At 42.1% G+C, this 19,794-nt stretch overlaps 1 protein-coding gene across 5 annotated transcripts in view; it reads right to left on the bottom strand.

Moving 5' to 3' along the window:
- The window catches only part of CSNK1A1 (casein kinase 1 alpha 1), a 33,484-nt gene extending 15,697 nt beyond the window's left edge, over positions 1-17,787 (bottom strand). For 3 of the 5 annotated variants that reach the window (XM_027643234.1, XM_027643236.1, XM_027643235.1), the window contains exons 1-5: positions 17,268-17,787; positions 16,416-16,522; positions 4,692-4,818; positions 2,865-2,963; positions 379-462 (exon numbers count right to left, since the gene is read on the bottom strand). In XM_027643234.1, coding sequence (XP_027499035.1) covers positions 379-462; positions 2,865-2,963; positions 4,692-4,818; positions 16,416-16,522; positions 17,268-17,390 — 540 coding nt within the window. In that variant the 5' untranslated portion in view covers positions 17,391-17,787. The remainder of the gene's footprint in view (positions 1-378; positions 463-2,864; positions 2,964-4,691; positions 4,819-16,415; positions 16,523-17,267) is intronic. The other 2 variants (XM_027643237.1, XM_027643238.1) reach the window with 1 other exon arrangement.
- Positions 17,788-19,794: the final 2,007 nt, after the last annotated feature.

Raw genomic sequence — 19,794 nt, 5'->3', positions numbered from 1 at the left:
TTCACCAGGGTGGCATGTCTATCCTTCAACACATTCAGTAGATTGCCTTTGAGTTTTAAAGGCCAAAAATCAAACCTGCACCTGAAATCAAGCACGCACATTTAGCCCTATCAAAGTTCAGAAACAATTCCACAATTTAAACAAGTGCCACAGGAAAACATCTTAGTAATGTTACATGTTTGCCAAGTATGTCTGAATAATGCCAACATAAGAGGTGCTTTTGCAAGATCTACATTCTCCAGAAAAACAAAAACCAAAACAAAAAAAAAAAAAAAAAAAGAAAAAAAAAAAAAAAAACAAAAAAAAAAAAAAAAAAACCAAAACCAAAATAAAGCACATGAATTTGGGGTTGAGGTTGGAATAGGAGACAGTTCAGACCTGGTTTAATCCTGAGAAAGATGGGTCCTGAGAAGTACTAACAGTCATGCTTCTTTTCCTCTTCCCCACTGGAGATTCTAAACACTGAACAAACAATAGAGGGTGGCAGTGCATCAAACAGTATTGCTTACATTGCAACATTGGCCGGCGCAGACAGGCAACACCGAGGCGTTCGAGAAAGAACAGGGTAGCCAAATGCCATCCTTCTTCCACCAAGCACTGTAGTTTTCAAAAAAACTATGTATATTTCCATCTTTTTTTTATTATCATTATTATTATTATTTTTTTTCCAAGGAGAAAATTTGAAAGATGTGACAAAGTAAATTTCAACTGTGAGCCGCTCCAAAATGGCACTGCCTTGACCAGGGATAGCAATGGTGACATTTGGCTCTATTAAAAAAGGAAATTAAAGTTGTGCTTACAAAAGCAGTCTTTGGTTCCACAAACTGCCCTTCCCCCAAAAGACATTTAGAAAAAGTAAATCTTCAGTAAGGAAGAGGTAGAAGGCATTTAGTCACCTTAAAGTTTACTTTCATAAGCATGCAGGGCTTATTACTAGCAGAGCTGGAAATTCATCTTTTAAGGTGGGAGCAAAATTTCTCCCAATCACCAAATTGGAATTTGGAAAAAAATCAATATAATTTTTTTAAAATATAACTGACAGGAAGCTACTGGAACAAGATTACCATGCTATTCTAGACTCTGTGGCTGATTTTCTTTAAACTGTGTATAGTCATCTCTAAAAACCCCAAAACTGTACTTAGTTAGAAAAAGAAACTTTAAATACTGTATGGTGGCAAGTGTTTCTTAGATAAAGCACTTGTTTCCAAACTGAAGTAACCTATTCCTCATTTTGCTCTGTAAAACTATCAATTTGCACTTGGATCAGGAACTATCTCCCTAACTTCTAACCCCCTGAAACACAAACGAAGCCCATGCCCACAGACAGTGTTTTACCACCATATCATTGTGTGACTCCTTAACTAAGCTACTAATGGGGAAAAAATATAATGGTTTACAGGCAATTTTTTATTTTGTTTCAGTTGATGTAAATCTAATGTGTTCCTCCTCTAAAGTAAGCACAGCAGCAATTTCTAGGCCATTAATCCACACGAAGATGAACTACAGTGCAGCAATGCCAACCTAGCATGACTGTGCAAAAGTATAGAAAAATGGCCCAAAAAAGAACAATTGGAAATCAGAAAACTAGAAAACTAGGAAAAAACAAAAATAAAAGTTTTCAAGTTATACTATAAGTCATGCCAGAAAACTAAGGAGCCTAACTGCTCAACACAGCAGAGAAAAATAGAGCTGTACAGAGTGAAAGTATGAAACTTGGGAACAAGCAAAGTTTAACAGCAACAAGATTACATAAAGACTGTCTTTCAGCTGGAATTACAAACTTTTCCAACAATGGTTGTATCTAAACACTCAGTGCATTGCACCTCTTCAGACAAAAGCTGTTATCTCATGTTATTCAAGCTTTGCCCTTCTAATGTTCATGGCCCTGAAGTTGGCATTCATACAGGCAAACAAAGGTAAACATTTTTAATACTAGTAGTGCCTAAAGAGATGAGACATTCTCAGATGGCATATAGAGAAGATAAGTGGGAATCTTGCTTCCAATAAACAGCTTGATCACATACATTTGTCCTGAAGTTAATTGCTATTCAGTAGCATGCTTAATGCATTGCCAATGCTGCCTGTCTGCCCGAGCTCGACATATCAATTGCAGGGTTAAGCATATTTCACTCAAGAAAACTAAAAATAAAAAGTTGTCCTCTATGTCAGATTTTCAACAGGAAACATGCACTTCTGACTATGTTTACCCAGCCCCAAAAGTGCAACAACCTCAGCCCGTCCCCCCCAGCTTTTTTTTCCCCACAAAGTAAATTTAAAAAAAGTTTGTCGTACAACATATTCAAGTATTTTATAGCTTAACAGTTTTCCATCAACATATTTGCATAATTTCTTTTATTTATAAAGGCATCTAAATGTTGAGTCTTTATCTTATCCACAATTCTGATGGACGAAGTGTTCTCTTTACCAGTCTGTCACTGCAAGATTTAATGCCTTGATGACTGGTGGGTCAGGAGCTCCCACGTTGGCACAAATTGTTTTCATCCCAGGAAGTCAGCCCCAAAGCCAAAGATAAGATTTGACTTTATTATTGAGGGAAAAAAATTCTAGTACAACAGTCATGTCAATAACAAAACTCCAGCAGTGAAAGGAGTAGCTAAGTGTTCTATAGGGTTAGTTTACAATCTTGTTGCAAGTCTAGAAATCATCTAGATGAGTCAGAGACCCACGTGTATGCCACTGCATTCAGAAGTGGGTACCAAAAAAACCAAGTTCTCACCTCAAAGAACTGTGGTTTAGCATCCAAAACATCAGTTTTAGCAATCAATTTCACAAAAGTTGTGCAGCTTGAATCAAATCACACAGGCATTCTCTTTGGATTTTTAAACAAAGAGCTTTAGACTAACCTTATTACAGTGACGCCCAATACCCATTAGGAAGTTATCTGGTTTAATGTCTCTGTGTATAAAATTCTTTGTGTGCACATATTCAATTCTACTGATCATCTGTAAAAAAAACCAGCAACAAAACACATAAGATTTCAATGAGAGAACACAATTCACTTAAACCTTCAATGAAAACATGAATTTTTTAGTTTTACCTTCCTGTGCAACTTCAGTTTATGTATTTGCTTAATGAAAACCATTTTTTTTTTAAATATTGTTCAAATAAATTTATCTTTCTTATATGTTAAAATTCCATAACCTTGGTTAGGAACTGGCAGATGAGATATCTGAACTATTTCCCAGATACTGAAGTTCATGTTTCTAACTATAGCATCCCATTAAAGAACCATTTCTTTCTCTTACTTCAAACACAAGACAATTTTAAAGCTCATTCCCTCCCCCACCCCAGTTACTCATTCATCTGGTTATTCATTCATCATCAAACGTCACTTTTCCAGTTAAGTTTTCATGGAGCAAGTAACAACTTGATTGTGGCCCATCCTCTCATATCTAGGCTACTGTGATCCCGGAATATCTGTCAGCAGTGGAGCCGCAGAGAAACTCTGGAACATCTGCATCATCAGACGGGGTCACACCATCTCCCGTGCGAGAGCCCAGCAATGGGTCACAGGGGTTATGTGGCACAGCTTCCCAGCTCCTCACACACTCCTCCTGCAGCCTTTAACCATCTGAATTGCTACATAGTGACCCTGACAGCTGCTCTACTGGACTATGCCCTAAAAACCAGCTGTGAGCACTGATATCACGCGTTCCCTCTATGTTTTTCAAGTGACAAAGAATTAGTGTTTGTCACCCGAAGGAATACTGCACAAAATCCTTACAGATTCCCTGGAGATGCTGGAACACCCAGACAAGAGCTAAACGAGCAGGCAAGTGGCTCTCCAAAGCAAGCACACCACTCTCTTAGGGCAGCTGAGAACAGGGACAGCTGACCCCTTGTCTCCATACAAATGCCATGAGCTTCCTTGGCCAAGAGCCTGGGATTCTAGGAGCATCTGGCCAAGTGACAGCTTGGTACTGACATCAATTACGTAACATTAGATGAAATTTAAACTACCATTGAAAATTCAACTCCAGAAACACTCATTGCTTTTCAAGGAGCTGAAGCAGCACAATCAAGCTACTCATTAAGTAGCAAGAAATAAATATGGCTGCCCATTTGAAATGCTGTATTCTCATGGAGAAGTTGGAAAAATATCAACTGCTAAGAAAAAAAGGCTTAAGACTTCAGTTTTATAAGCCTTGATTAAGTCTGAGGAGTAGCATCTCCACTAACAGCTTTAAGAACTGGTCTTTGAGGACCAAACAAGCAAGACAGTATTTATTAGCTCATGGTCTGGTCCTAGAAGTTACAGGAGAGTGTGAGTGCACAGGGACAGTCAGTAAGAACAAACCCCACATGTGCCCACAGGTGGCCAACACATAACAGGTCCCACTGAATCAGACCATAACTGGAGACTGCTTCAGACCTTCTACCTCCATGGCTGATACTGGGAGTTAATCCACCCTTATTAGTCCTGATACCTTAACGAAGTTACCCCTGTTGGGTCTGCAGATGAAGGAGCTGGTAGCTGCACTGTCCTCCTACTATGCACATTTTGTAGGCCAGAGCTCACAGAAACCACCATTATTTTGTCCTATGTAGATCAAGTGCTCACTTAGATGTATAAAACTCTGCATTAGACATTATTTAACCCATTTAAAAAGAACAACATTGCACAAAATCCCTTGGGGTTTTTGTCTTCCTCCCACCAAGGCTGTACATACCTGGTCTGCTAGCATAAGTACTGTTTTCATCGTAAACCTGCGAGAACAGAAGTTGAAGAGGTCTTCCAGGCTGGGCCCAAGAAGATCCATGACTAGAACATTGTAGTCCTTTTCTTGACCATACCACCTGCAACAAAGAAAATGATCCAGCATTAGCAGGAATCCTAATGCAGCCCAGGATACCACCAGCCCTCCTGGCTGCAAGGGCACGTGGCTGACTAAAGTTCAGTCTTGAAAAGCTAACGAGAAACTAAGGCCAGCAGTGTCTTATTTTTCCTGGAAACAGAAGTCTGAGCACAAACCAGAACACAGAAGTTGGTGAGTGTGCACGTGCACATTTAATTTGCCCTTAAGAAAAACCACTACCAGGCTTTGGCAACTGAAATACCGAACAGCAGAACCAAAATGCAAGCAGAGCAGCAGCCATCACGTCTCAGTGTTCTGAGGTGTATGTACAACATCTGGACTGAAACTCATCTGCAGGACACCTTACACTCATTGTTTCCTGCATCATTTCACTTCACAGAACCATCTTTACAGGCTTTCAGCTTTGTTTTCAGGTTTCAGTTCTCTGCTCAGACCAAAGCAGCTCGTGCAGTGAGCTCATATACTATGCCTTAATTTATTTCCAAATTAAAAAAAAAAGGCAATCAAGTTCTACTGTCTAAGTAGAATATAAAGGTTCTTCATTATATTTTCAACATGATAAAGGCAAAAGCACTTAAGTGCCATAAAAGCAAAATACATATGTTACAAAACACTAATTGCAGCCAGACTGATATTCACCTTTAAGTGCCTGATATATCAATTTTGAGCATAAAATAAAGGTTGCCAATGCTGTGAGGACAAGCAGAAGTCCTTCCATGTGTATTTTCCTTTCCAATTCATGTCTAGGATTTCCATCATAGCACTGCTTTGTATCTGCAACTGGGGGGTAGTATCTCACCACCTAAACTGACTGAGAAGACCTGGAGTTACAGCCTTCACTCCAGCCCATCTCAGCTGTGAATTCCCATATTTTAAATGGGCACTGGAAGACAGAACTTGAACATTCTCCTCTCCAGTCCTTCTGCATGTTCCAAATACCCAGTTAAGTGACAGCTGTATGTGAAAAGCTGTTTATAATGCTGACATGACACCTTATTGATCAAAAGGCTGCAATTCTGCCTTTGCTAAGCACCTAGTCCTTATTACAAGGGTCTAGTGGCCGTAGCCCAGGGATAAGACACTGATTAGCTCCCTCCTGGAAGAGAACTGAAGTTTCCAACAACAGTGGCACAGACAAGATAATATCAAGACTCTGCCTCACAATAAGAGTATTCAGATTAAAAAAAAAAAAAAAAAAAAAAAAAAAAAATCAGGATTCAGCTCAAAGTAGCTTCTGTGACTTAAATATCTGTACAGACACTGAATTTCCACTTTAGGAAACGACTCCAGTAGACTAATGCATAGATGTCTGGAAAATAGTTACCGCTGATAAAGTCAACAAATTCCTTGGTACCCATAGGATTCCAAGCTTAGCTGGGGTAGTAAAGTAAAATGTTTACAAAGCACAGAGAAAAGATTCTATATTTGGATTTGTTTCAGGCCTGTATCTTCCCACTGTCAGGATTCTAGCAGAAACCATGCACTTCATGCTGCATTGTTATAAACTTGATAAAAGTTATATATGTGGCTCATACTCCTTGTTTTACAGATCAATCTAGGACCTTTATTCATTCCCTACATCAAAATGAGAGGCAGAAAATACATATTTTGCAAGCACTCATTCAAACTGAATGTCAACAGAACAGTTTTCCTCCAGCATGTTAATGACCATACCAAGGCTGTAAGTGCTATTTATCAGTTTTTGCCTTCTAAAAATTCACTGAATGTACAACAATGCACCAAAAGACCCCAAACTTATCAGTGACTCAACCAGGAACAAATGTTGATGGTATTATTTGTAATATCAAAAAAAGGTTAATATTTACACTGCAACCTGATACCAAGCCATGAAATTTATGTATTTTAAGAAGACCTGCCTGCCTAGACCCTTCTAAGGAGTGATCAGCAGCTACTTTCAACTGCAAGAGCAACCAAGTAGAGAATTTAAAATATGGAAAATGGAGCGTCAAAACGAGATACTGTGGAGAGAAGTTCTTAATGACCAGCTTCAGTTCAAGAATTATTAATGAGGCCTACAAATCTACTTCTTGGTTCCTATTGAAGTCACCAATGTAACCAGCTTTTGACACTGCCCTCTAAACAGCTCCACAGGTCACAGCTGAAAACAAAACATTATGGTCATCTGGAATAATAAAACCTGGACCAAGTTACCTGCCTAGGGAGTCTGTCCCATGAAATTTAGGTTTGTTTAGGAAAAAGTCTGGAGAGTAAAGAGCTAAATTGAAGCATTCCAAGTAGTAAATCAAGATCTAAATAAAATTTTTTTTCAAGAAATGGAAATCCAAGTCAGATGCTGAGTGTAATTGTTCAGCACAGTAATGGTTCAGGGCCCAAGAGATGCAGTGTAAGGGAAAAGGATCAAAGATCAGCTTTCAACTGAGCTAAGAAAATTTAGTTACAGTATCACAGAAAAAGTGGAGCTGATGCAAAGTAAACCCACCCTGGGAGGTACAGTTTAAAAAGCCTTTGGTTCCTCTACAGGGATCTGTCTGCTGAGTTAAGTGCAGTAATTCAGGTTGATTGCACAACCTCCATTTGTCCTATTTCTACATAGGCACAAGAAGATTTTAATCTCCTGATCATTCTGCACTGGTGGAAAGCACATTCAGCTCTGCAAGATAAAGAAATAAGACAGAAGAGCTTAACATTTCATTTTCATTATTACCTGCCTGTACTTCCTCACAGAAGACTGTGGCACCTATTCATTTCACTACTGGCAACTGGAACTTCTTCCAGAGTATTGGAGTAACTCGTGTTTTATTTACTTTGCTAACACTCCAAGTAAGTTTTCATTTCCCTTGGAACATTTCCAGGGAAAATGGGATTAAAAAGTAAGGCTACATCATGTCCATTCGAAATCTAGGAACTGCTACTACTGGCAGCTGTGAGTGTAAAAACACGAAGTCTTGTCTCTTCTTGGGAAAAGTTGGATATTATGATATGTAAAAGCTGGTGTCCCAAAGAGAAATCTTGAAACTCCTAATACTGCATCAGGAAGGAAACTTGCAGTGAACTACCAAGGGAATGATCCATACAAAGCCCTGGGCAATTATTAGATGACACTGGCATTTCAGAACACACATGTCCCTATAAGGGACTCCATGGACCTTTTTTTTTCCCCACACACACTTGGAAGTCCACTCTCTCATACTGAAGTTGAGGAAGCAACAGCAGCAATACATTTAAACAGGGAGAGTTCTGGAGGAGAGAGAAAAGTAGGAGCAAGAGATTTAACTACTTGAGAGCTCACTTTGGGTTTGGCAGACTTACATAAAATGGATTATTTCAAAAAGAGAAGCTAATTTATTAGACCAGGAAAATTCATTATTTCTCTAATTGATTCTCACAGTGCTTTACATCCCATTAGGAATATTTCCTTTACACAAAACATTCACAGGACAGAATTATGAGCAACAGTTCAGTTTACCCTTTAACTGGCAGTGTCACACTGGAACACCTGACACAGCTGTTAGGAACCCTGGTCCATACTCACCTGCCAAGGTGTGCCCAAGCTCACAGGCAGGAAAATGCTTCATCACTCTGCCTTCCCTCCTCTGTTTAAAGCTACTTATCAAATGACTCCAGCTCACTCAGAATGCAGTAAATACCCTTTATGAAGCTATCAGAGCATGGTTCAAGGCTGAGCACAGAGACCTTCATTTGACTTCAGTGACTTCTCTGCTGTGAAAGACCAACACTTGCCACGTCAACAAGCTTCCAGATCATGTGGTTTCAGAGGCTGATCTATGGCCCCAGCACATGCAGGCAGCAGCAATCCTCTAACCTCTTGCATTTCAGTATTGTAGTCCTAGTGAACAGCTAAGTCACATGACACAGTGGTTTGCTTGGTTTCCAAATAATAAACAACAGGTATGATGCCAGATCACATCAGTGGATGTTCACTTTAACTCACAGGGGGTGGTTTTTTTGATTCTCTTGACTAATCTTGAGACAAGCAAGTGAAGTCTTGATGTACATCTACTACTTGGTGGCAAATACTGTAGTCAGGTCTCCCCGAACTTAAAATCCTTCTGTGCTTTCAGAGCTGCATCTTTCAAAAATACTATAATGTCCATTTCAGCAACTGCTTATTTGGTAAATAATGTCACGAACAAAAGAAATGTTTGAGAAAGTGTTTGTTAATAGCTTGGTTTGGGTTTTTTATTTAACTACAAAAATATTTCATTTAGTTATTATAGTATTTTCTTCACATCTAGTGTATCCTCCTCTGGAAGGGTCAGAAATAGGTCAACAAGCAAAGAAAGGTGGGTGAAGGGTGAACAGAATGCAGGCACAGGTTCAATGTGACTACTGTGCACTAACACAATTTTAGTTGATAACCAGCAGTTTCATCCACTACACTGGCACTAGTAATTAAAACAAGGTAACAAACCCAGCACAATTACCAAAGATGTGTGACAGGTCTAGCGATAAATAAAAGGATTCAGAAGATTCACATAAAAAAAAATCAAATTCAGATCAAGATGAACTAAATTAACTGATTTGCTAAATGACAGCTGTTAGTCACTGGTGAAGAAACCCCAATTCCCAGCATTCAGAAACCACGAAGGCAGTAAAGGCACTATGAGCATAATGGCACCTCACTTTGCCTACAGGTTATAATATAAAATATAAAAATTCAATATATAATGTTGTGTATTAATATATGTAATATATTATAGTATATCATATTAAAAAAACAACAGAACATGAGCTCAGTGTCAAGAAACTCTTCTCACCACCAGAGCAAGTGTGACAAGACTATTTTGTTCCAACTCAATAAAAGCTCTCCTCAATCAACACCTGTTTTGCCAGGCAGCCCATCCTCCACTAAAGGCTTCTGTCAACTCCATCTCTGACAATTCCAGTGGAGGCTGTGGCAACCTGGAATTACAAACAGAACTGCAGGAGGTCATGCTTTTGTGAGACAAGAAATATCCCCTGGTGCCTCACTGCAGGGAAGTACAATGCTTCTAACACTTGAATATTTAAACTCAAACCTTTATATTTCCAGAAACCTTGATACTCACACTACAAAAAGGGTGATTTTGACTTCTCTGACACCACATAAACTTTTGCCACTTTCATAAATTATGGTATGTGACCCTATGATTACTCTGTGTAGTCCTATGTAATTAGTTTCCCAGCAACAAGTGGAAGAATTCATGTGACAAAAACAGAGATTATCAGAACTAAGGTGGATAAAAAAGCTGTTAGAACAAAAATGTACAGTGAACGGGAAAGCTGGAAAGAACTTACTACTAGAATTACCTGAGAGCACCTAATTAGCAAGTTTGACAAGTCAGCAGGCACATGAGGGGAACATGCCAGTCTGGAAGGCCTCATGAACACAAAGGATGCAGACATTCTACAGAAAACCAAATGACACTGAACTGATGAACACTCTGGAACTGTATCCCAGTTCTGCAAGCCCTAAGTCATTTATACAAAAGTCTCTGAACAAGGCATTAGTCAGATGGTGTGACTAAAGAGACAACACTGACCTCCCTATAATCACAGAGCTCTGATATCACCGAAAAATACCAAGTAATCCTGAGCAGTAAAAGTGCAGCTGTTCTAAGCAGAAACTGAAGTAACTGGGATCAGTGCTGCAAGCTCTGTCACAAACACTGAGGAAAGGAAACCCAAATCTCAACAAGGACAGAAAAGAGACCTCAAGAAAAATGAGAAGGTGGTGACCTGTGCAGTCATGTATTTAAACAGCTCAGCAAGGCAGCTACAGAGTTATGCAACTATTCTTTATACATACAGGAGGACAGGAAGAGGGAGAAGGTTATTAACAAATAAAATCACTCGAGTACAACCAGTATGTTTTGGCACAGCAGCTCTCTCTGCCCAACAACACAATCATGAGCACTGCCCTGCTGGCCTAGAAAGTTTTGATGTTGCACCTGACTGATCCACAGAAAGAATAGCCCACTGTCCAAAACAGGTGCTGGATTTGGACCAAAGTGGTCCTTTCTGCTCTCATGTTCTAGACTGCTCAGCACAGACATCTCCTGACAAATAATGACGTTGCAGACAAACTGCAAAGTATCTCATGTCTGTAAAAATACACTAACTTCAGTCTTTAACAGACACTGAAGCAACACATAAAAGAAAGGTAATCCGTCAAAGACTCATGCCTAAATTGACACATATTTTATATTTCTAACTTATCTCCCCTGAAACTGGAAAAGCACTTAACTGTTAGCCAGCTAGGAGTAATATAAATGAGCATAATATGGCATGACTGAAATACTGAAGTGGAATACTTAGCAGATGTCACCTAACGTTAGTTGCCATGGAGAGCATGAATTAGGCCACCCAAGTACTAAATAAAGACACAGCCATGAACACCCTACGCTATGGAGTTGGATACACTCTATAAATAAAATTCTGTATCACTTTTTGTACAGTTCTGAGAGCAATGTGAACACGTCAAGTATGTCAGCACAACTCCTCTCCTCAGCAATAAGGTGGTTTCATCTGCCCAGTGTTATGTTGCAAACATGCAGCTGACTCGCTGTTTTGTGGAGCTGTTTAATAAGGTACATTAGCACCTGGTAGGAAGTGAGGAGTCAAGTTTCTCCTGCAAAAGTCAGAAGTTTCAATTCAGTTCAGAAGGTGAGCCATTAATCCACAGTGGGGACAAGACACACTGCTGAGGAAAAAGAGTGTTTTAGTATTACCTCTGCTGTTTCAAACAGGAGTAACACTGACCTGAAACTGCAAAGGCTGATTTAAGGCAAGAAGAAAAAATAAAAATAAAATAAGACAGCTCCATTTCCTTTCAAACTGTGACCTCTCCTGGATGCTTCTACAGAGTCCACAAAGGCCAATTAAGACAGAAGTTAAGATTGTTAGAAAACAGGAAATAGATTATTTTTTTTTTAAATACATTTACTTGCTTAGTAGAGGCACTTTAGGTATTCATTTAAAATACTAGCTTCCATTTTATTTCGAGCTACAAGAACAAGAGGCTTCTCCTTATCTACCAGAGTGGTTCTGCCCTTCAATATGCAGCCTTTGGTAATATTAGAAAGTTAATAGGAGGCTGTACTGATAGAACCTTCCTTCTCATTTCTGTTTGAGGGGTGGGGTTGTTTGTGGGTTTCATGGGTATTTTTCTGTTTTCCTGGTGGTGGTTTGGGGCTTTTTTTGGTGGCTTGCTCTGTGTTTTTTTATGCTGCAGGAAGTTACTGTGAAAACACTTTAAAATGAAGGTGTTTGAGAGGTATATTTACAGGTTTTTAAGCACTGCTAAAAGATCAAGATTACAAGTGCTTAAAGCAAAATCGGTTGTGAGAACATCTCTTAAGATTACCAAACCTGACCACAGCTTTCCATTACATGTACTATTTAGTGAAGATGAACAAGGGACAATTCTGTTATTAACAATTATTCAGCAGCATGGCAGTAAGCAACCAGAAACACAAAAACTGTAGATTCTTTCATACATTTTTTTTGCCAGAAACTTTAAGATTTCTCAACTCAATTGAGAACTTCACAACATCAAAATATTTCTAAGTACTGCACTGAAAAATTCAGAAATGTGGAGAATAATTTGTTCAGTTTGCAAGAGAATATCTGGAAAAAAACACCACTAAGTATTTTTTTGTTTGTTTTTAAACTTACAAATAACTAAACTCAAATATCACCTCGATTAGCTTTCAAGCAAAACCACATGCAATCTGTTTTTCACACTCACTAGTCTCTCTTCCTGTTAAATGCAACAATTCTAATGCCTCACCAGCCACAACTGGTTCCAGCAGAGCTGTTTTCCATTTAAAACTGATAACAAAAACAGGTTATCCCATGATATGGTCAGAAGTCTGAAGTCCACTTTTTAAATGCTCATCTGAAAGAGTATTTAAAGCTAATCGTCCTCGAGGATGTCAGAAATAGCTGATAAACACCATAAATGGCAAAAAAATCGAGGGTGGCTGTCAAAAGTAATTTGAATAATTGCTTTTGTCAAGAGTGTTTTACAGTTACACTGTGAACAAACATCCAAAATCAAAACACACTCTGCTGCATTCCTCCAAGCCAGAACTAGGAATTCGGGAATAAAGGTAGATAGTCCAAACTAATAGGATCAGTGCCCAGTTAACAAGATTACAGCTCAAAATGCTTTGTCACTGAAAAAGAGAGGAAAAAAGCAAAGGACAGCTGATGAGTGAGAACAATGAGAGTAAGCCCAGCAGAATGCTGGGGCTGTGCATTGTGTCCCAAAGGCAGATCAGATTGTTACAACGTTAAGCTTGGCTCAAGAGTCTTTTGTGAAAAATTAAGGTAATAATTAACCAAAATCTGTACACCAAGAACAATCCGCAGCTTTAAAAATCTGTGGTGGATTTATGGAAGATTTTGTGAAACTTCAGAGACAAGTTCAGAAACTTTGCTACCCTTCCAGGACACAACAATAAGAAACAAACTCAAAAGATTAGCAAATCTAAGAGGGTTTGGAATATTCAGAGAATATTCAAAGAACGTTTCAATCTCATTTATAGTTATTTTCTGTGCAAACAACATGTTCTGTTACAGTGGAACTAAGCACCAAGGTCCCCTGTTCACCCCCCACGGGTTCACCCCTGACCCCACAGAAGCAATATAAAACTTTTAACTCCAAAACTCAGATGTTTTTTCATTAACTGTTTTGAAATCAGCCAGAAAGTCTATCAAATCAACCTTAAAGGCTATAAAAAAAATGGCTTGGTTCTAGATAACTTGTGACCTTATAATTTCTAAGAACTTCTAATGACATCTAAAGGGCAGAACTCAGTTTTAAGAACAGGAGCCCAAAATGAATGAGCAATGCACAACTCACCTATTATTTCAGCTTTGTGAGTCACAAAACCACAGCAGAGACCACTCGAGTGAGGCAAAGTCACATAATGCAACTTCCAGGAAGCTGATCTTGGCCACTTCAGCACTTAAGTACGTGAAAAATACAGAAGTCGTCCCTCATTCCTAACTGAGGAATAGGAAACTCTGCCTCTGTGTCCAAGATGTGCAGTGCTGAGGTAAAAGCACTGCTGAGTTCATTTATAAAGTAAATGGTAATGGGAAAAGCTAAGAATGATTTGTTAATTTTCTATCAAATTATGTCTGTGCTGCTTTTGTTTAAAGGTGTCACATTACAGAAATTTTAACAAATGTACTGGTTTTCCTTCAGCTTGATTCATCCTCCTGAATACACTGAGGCAGGAACAGCTTATTCCAACGTGACAGCATATTATTATAAAACAATGGTGGCACATGGATTATCAATGACATATGCAAAGTGACCTAAGTACCAAGTAATACACTGACTTGGATACAGAGCACCACGGATTCTATTTCTACTAAACACAGAACATTTTAACACTTGACACAAGAACTGTGCTGAGTCCCTTGCTCAGCTTCCTCTTACAGAAAGTAAACCTAGGAATACTGGTTTAGATTTCCTCAAACATCACCAGCTGTCATACAGCAAGAAGACAACTAGGAACAGCAGCCCAAAGAAGCTGTCAAGCAGCATCTGGCACATACAAATAGATTTAAAATTAATGCTGCTTCTGAAAACAAAAAGGGCATTTTCAAAAATTTCCTAAAAGACACTTTTTTAGAAAAATATTACAAAGATTAACACTGTGATAACCTGAAAGGGACTGACTGCCATTATCCAATACATCACACACCTTCAGCACAATGAGTCTATGAATCAATTTGAGTGTTGCCTCAGTGGTTCATTCTTATTAGCTTTTTGTAACCTTGTATTATTTTTGGGAGTTACAAGAACATCAAATACAAATGAAAGAAAACTAGTTTGAAGTATAGCAGTCATCTTAAGAAGCAAGTTTTTCAGCATGCAAGATTACCTTCAGTATTTCAAAGGCCATTTCAACCAAATACAAGGAAATAAATAGCATCTCACTTCTGTTACATGGAAAAGTCAAAAAATTTGCAAATTAGGCCTCATTATAACACCAAACAGTCATTTACTTTTAAAAAAAGTAGTTTAAAGATGCCTGTTTTTCCAGTTTTGCAATGAAACACCTGATATCTCCTTGCTCTGGCTGTTTTCCCAGTTATCCCTGTTTTAGCATGTAACTATACTGTGAGACCTTTCCAAAAAGCGATTCCTATTCTTCCAGTTGTGAAATAAAGGCACCCACGTTTGAGAAAAGAAGGGAATTGTAGTCCAGAAGAAAGACTACATCTGTTTTCGCATCACCAACTCTGCTGAAGCTGCAAGTATTCTGTTTAATTCAGGTATGTTTATTGTATCCCTGCGAAAGGCTGTAGTAAATGAGGACAGATGGCCAGGACAACAGAGTCTCCTCTGGCTCAGGATCAGAGCCAGTTGTGTTTTAGGGGAAGGAGGAGGGAGCTATTAACCTCAGAAATGCAGATTTGTTCTATGCTTTGTTGAAAATAATACAGAGTCTTGACTATGTCATCTTTATAACTTTAAAATAGCCACAAATGCCACGATTGATCCAGGTGCACGTCCGAAGTCAGGAAGGGTTAAATGAAATGGAATCCATAGTTTGACACAAAACATGAACCAAAATAGTTTCTGCAGCTCAACGAACAGAAGTCCTTTATGCCATTGTGCAAAAGGAAGAAATACTAACTTTGAAAACAATTATTAACAAAGATTCAAAAAAAGAACAACTTGTACAAAGTCTTTCTGGAGAAAACTGAAGTTTCATGTAACTATTCTGATGTCCAGATCCAGGAGTTGGGCACTAACCCAGGGTAACACCTCAATAATCCCACGAGGAATAACTCCTCCTGGAGTCCTCCGCCAGAATTTTTCTCCCAGATCAGGGAATTATTAAACCCTACTGAAAAGTTTCTGATGGAATAGGAAACGAGGAGCCGCATAATGACCAATTTCGACGGATTAATCCTAGCACTTTAACCGTGTGGGAAACCCTGGTGACGCATCTGTTGCGGGCACCAGAAAGGAGCTGCCATTTCATTCCTGCTCCAGGTTCTCCGCAGTCTCAAGGCTCGCGGCTCATAACTATGAAAGGAAAAGACACAAGCCCGAGCACGTCCCTTGTCCCAACAGGAGAAGGGGGAGGGTTAATCACGTCCATCCGCCATTTTCTGAGCAGAGCAGGAAGACATGTTGGAACAAAAAAAAAAAAAAAAAAAAAAAGGGCAACAAAAGAAAGCAGCCATTTCCAGGGCCGGCTCCCAACTCCCGGCCTCAGCTGGAACACGGGGTCTCGGAGAAACGGCCTCCTCACACTTTGTTCTAATCACTATAAGAATTTCTCACAGCTCAAGGACTGCTGGATATCTCACTTTCAAAGCACAGTACGTACGATAAAGACAGCGGCCGGTGGGGAGGAACCAGCGAGTTGGAGAGCTTGGAACGGAGCATTTTCCTCCCCATCAGCCCAATCCCTCACAGATAAATTTCCTTTTCGTGGAGCTGCCCTATCTCACACTAAAAAGTATGTAACTACTAACTATACACCCTAAAAAGCAAGACAAAAAAAAAAAAAGTCGTACTAACACAGAGAAAAGTCACTGGCATGCATGGACGATTCCTACCGTATATGTGGGATGCCAACTCCTCCCTGCAGGATCTTGTACAGTTTGCTTTCATACAGCAGCTGGGGATGCCGAGCCTTCTGAGACTCTAACTTCACAGCAACTTCCTGCAGTGAGAGGGAACAAGGAGTCAGAGCAGTGTCCACCAAGCACTGAGCTTTAAGGGCCAAAGCACTTCAACACTCCCCACACAAGGCTCTGAGGTATATATTTATTTATTTTTTTGCGGAGCTCGACGTGCTGCATTTTGTCGCGTCTTCAAATAAAATCCATATCGCGATGAGTTGTAACATAAATATCCATCCCAGGTCATGCAATTAAGCTGGAGATGTGGAGTCTTCAGAACCATTTAAGTGAGGAAGAACATACGTGGGTGTTTCTTCTTTACAGCTTAAGAGTCGTGAGGGGGAGGAAGAAAAGAAAAAAAAAAGGCAACAAAGAAAAAGCTGGAGAAACAGGGGATCTTCTTTGTTTCTATTCGTGTTGATGAAACCAGATACAAAGTGTTCCCCAGCTAAGGCAGATGGGGAGTAGATCAATGGTGGGCGAGAGACGACTGTGGCCGTTCATAAGGCACACAATTCGTTTAAATTTGTTTTCCCACAATGGATTAGCGTGCTTTCCTCTCCCTACGCTCCCGAGGGCCTGTAGACCCTCCGGGGTGGGTGAAGACCCAAGGGGAAGGGTGAGGACCCTCGGGGGGGTGGGGGTTGGTCCCCCAACGGCGGGTCCGCACCTCGCCCCCTTCCCCGAGGACATGGGGGGGCACAGCCGGGGGCAGGGGGAGCTCGGAGAGGCCAGGGCTGGTCCCCGGCTCGCCCCGAGCGGCTGAGGAATGCGAGCGGCCCTTACCTCCCCGTTGGTGATGTTGATCGCCAGGTAGATGTCCCCGAAGGAGCCTGACCCGATCTTCCGCACCAGCTTGTATTTGCCTCCGACAATGAACTCGGCCTTGGAGCCGCTGCTGCTCGCCATTGCGAGAGGCGGCTCTCAGGCCCTCCCGGCCGGCTCGGCTGGACAATGAGGCCTCTACAGCTGCCCCCGAGAAGGGGAAAGGGGCCAGGGAGGGGAGGGGGGGGAGAGCGGCGCAGCCAAGGACGGTCCTTGCGCTCAGCTCCAGCCGGGCCCCTCGGGCGGGCGCCCCCCCTGCGCGGCTCTGCCCCGCTCCCCGGCTCTCGGCGCCCTCCAGAAAGACGAAAAGCGGCCCGCGAGGTGCTTTGTAAAGGCGGGGGGAATAGCGGGGGAGAAGGGGGCACTCTCGGGGTCGCGGCGGCCGCCGGCCCCTCACTCGGCCGCCGCCGCCATCTTGTGCCTGAGCCGCCGCCGCCGACACAAAATGCCCCCGGCGCGCGGCCGCCGCTTCTTCACCGCGCGGGGCGCGCTGGGAGCGGGGCGGGGCGGGGCCTCACAAACCACGCCCCCCTCCCTGCGCTGCGCCAATCACAGCCCTCGCTCCGTGACCCCCTCGCCAACCGGGCGCGGCGATTGGGCGCTCGGCTGGTGCGCGCGTGCGCACAGCCCCACACCCAGAGTCCGGGCGGAAGAGGGAGGGGAGGAGCAGACGTGCCCTCACTCGGCCTTAAAGGGGCAGGCGGTGGGATGGGGCAGGGGGCCTGGGGGGCGAGGTGTCTGAGCAGTCAGCGCTGCTCACCCGGGCACGGGTCTCTCAGCGCTTGGGGATCTTGGGCAGGGAGTGCGGGTGGCCCTGCCCTGCAGGGAGTGCAGGGTGGGTCAGCCACCACTGTGACATGCTGTCCACCTCTCCTATGCGGCTGTTCTTCTCGAGCCCTGGACCCCAGCCTCTGTGTGCATTAATGGGCTGGCTTGTGTATAAATAAATGCGTCTAAATAAATAAATGTATATAAATAAATAATTGTGTGTAAATAAATACAGAATAATTTCTTTCCATGGAGGTGTTTAGGGAAAGGCTGGACATGATGCCATGGTCTGGTCGACAAAGTGGTGATCGGTGGTGATCTCAGAGGTCTTTTCCAACCTCAGTGATTCTGAGATTCTTTCCATGAGGGTGGCAGAGCACCGGAACAGCTGCTCAGGGAGGTCATGGACTCTCCCTCTCCGGAGACATTCAAAACCCACCTGGACACGTTCCTGTGCCACCTGCTCCAGGTGACCCTGGCTGGGCAGGTGGGTTGGACGGCGTGACCTCCAGAGGCCCCTTTCAACCCCAACCATTCTGTGACTCTGTGAAATCCCCAATCTGACTCCTCAGCCTGGCAGGTCGTGGGGCTGAGCCATCCATGCTCCTGTGCACACACAACATCTGCTTCATTACCCTTCCCTGCTCCGCCTGCCATGGCTGATTCATCCTTCCAGCCTGCGCCTGCTTGGGCGCTGCAGGGCCTGGGGTTTATCGGTTCAGGTGAGGATCCAGGAGAAGCCCGAGGAGGCTGTGACACTCAGACAAGGATGACACTGTAATCAGAACCACCTGTCACAGCCACATCTCCTAACCTCGCAGCCCCCACCCTCACGTGGCCATGACACCCATCTCCTCTCCTTCCCCAGGTCCCTCTGACCCAGCAGCTTGTGCTCCAGGAGGTGTTCCATGCTGACTGTCAAAAATGAGATCTCCCCCATTGCCCCCTCGCTCGGCGCTGTGAGTTTTCCCTTTTGCAGGAACACCAAACTGTGATTTCCCGGTGACTCATCATCACTCCCTGTCACAGCAGCGACTTCTGCTGTGTAAGTCTACGTTTGGGAAATGATTCAGTTCTGCAGGAGAGAGAAAGCTCCTCCAGCAATGTGGCTCATGGATGTAGAAGGAAAGCCTACTCAGGGTGTCTACTTTTAACAGAGGCAAAAAACAGTCAAAAACTGTTTTCCAGCTTTTCTGGTGCAACCGAAGCCATGAAAATAGTAGAAATATTGATTTTAAGGCCTGTCTGTGCACAGATTTTTTTTAATAGTTCACTGCTTTGGAGAGAAGTGAGATTGAGAGGTCCAAGTTAGGATATATCAGTAGGAAGCTGTTCATATAAAGGTGGAGGAGTCCTCTCATAGAACAGGATCCACACGGTGGTAGAGGCTTTTCTTGCACTCACCATGCTGCTTTCTAGCTCAGCAAAGGCACTGTGGTAAAAGCCCTTCTTGTCTGCACAAGTGCAAAAAAGTCCTGGCTTGTGTCCCTCTGGCTGTGAGGCAGTGAGGGAAATCTGTGATCTGCCTGTGTTTCTTCCTGTGGTGGACTCAGTCAGCTCCAGATGACTCTGTGCTGAGAGATTGGGAGGACTGGAGAGGAAAGATTGGCAGCCAGCAATGCCCTGCACAGCAAATATCATTTCCAAGTTCCTCTGGTGTTTCAGGGAGCTTAGATCCAAGGTTTTACTACAGCTCTCTCCATATCTCTAATAAAAAATG

Source organism: Corapipo altera, unplaced genomic scaffold (genome assembly GCF_003945725.1).
Source record: "Corapipo altera isolate COAL_440 unplaced genomic scaffold, ASM394572v1 75, whole genome shotgun sequence".
Classification (NCBI taxonomy): Eukaryota; Metazoa; Chordata; class Aves; order Passeriformes; family Pipridae; genus Corapipo; species Corapipo altera.
This window is presented reverse-complemented; position numbering and strand designations above follow the sequence as displayed.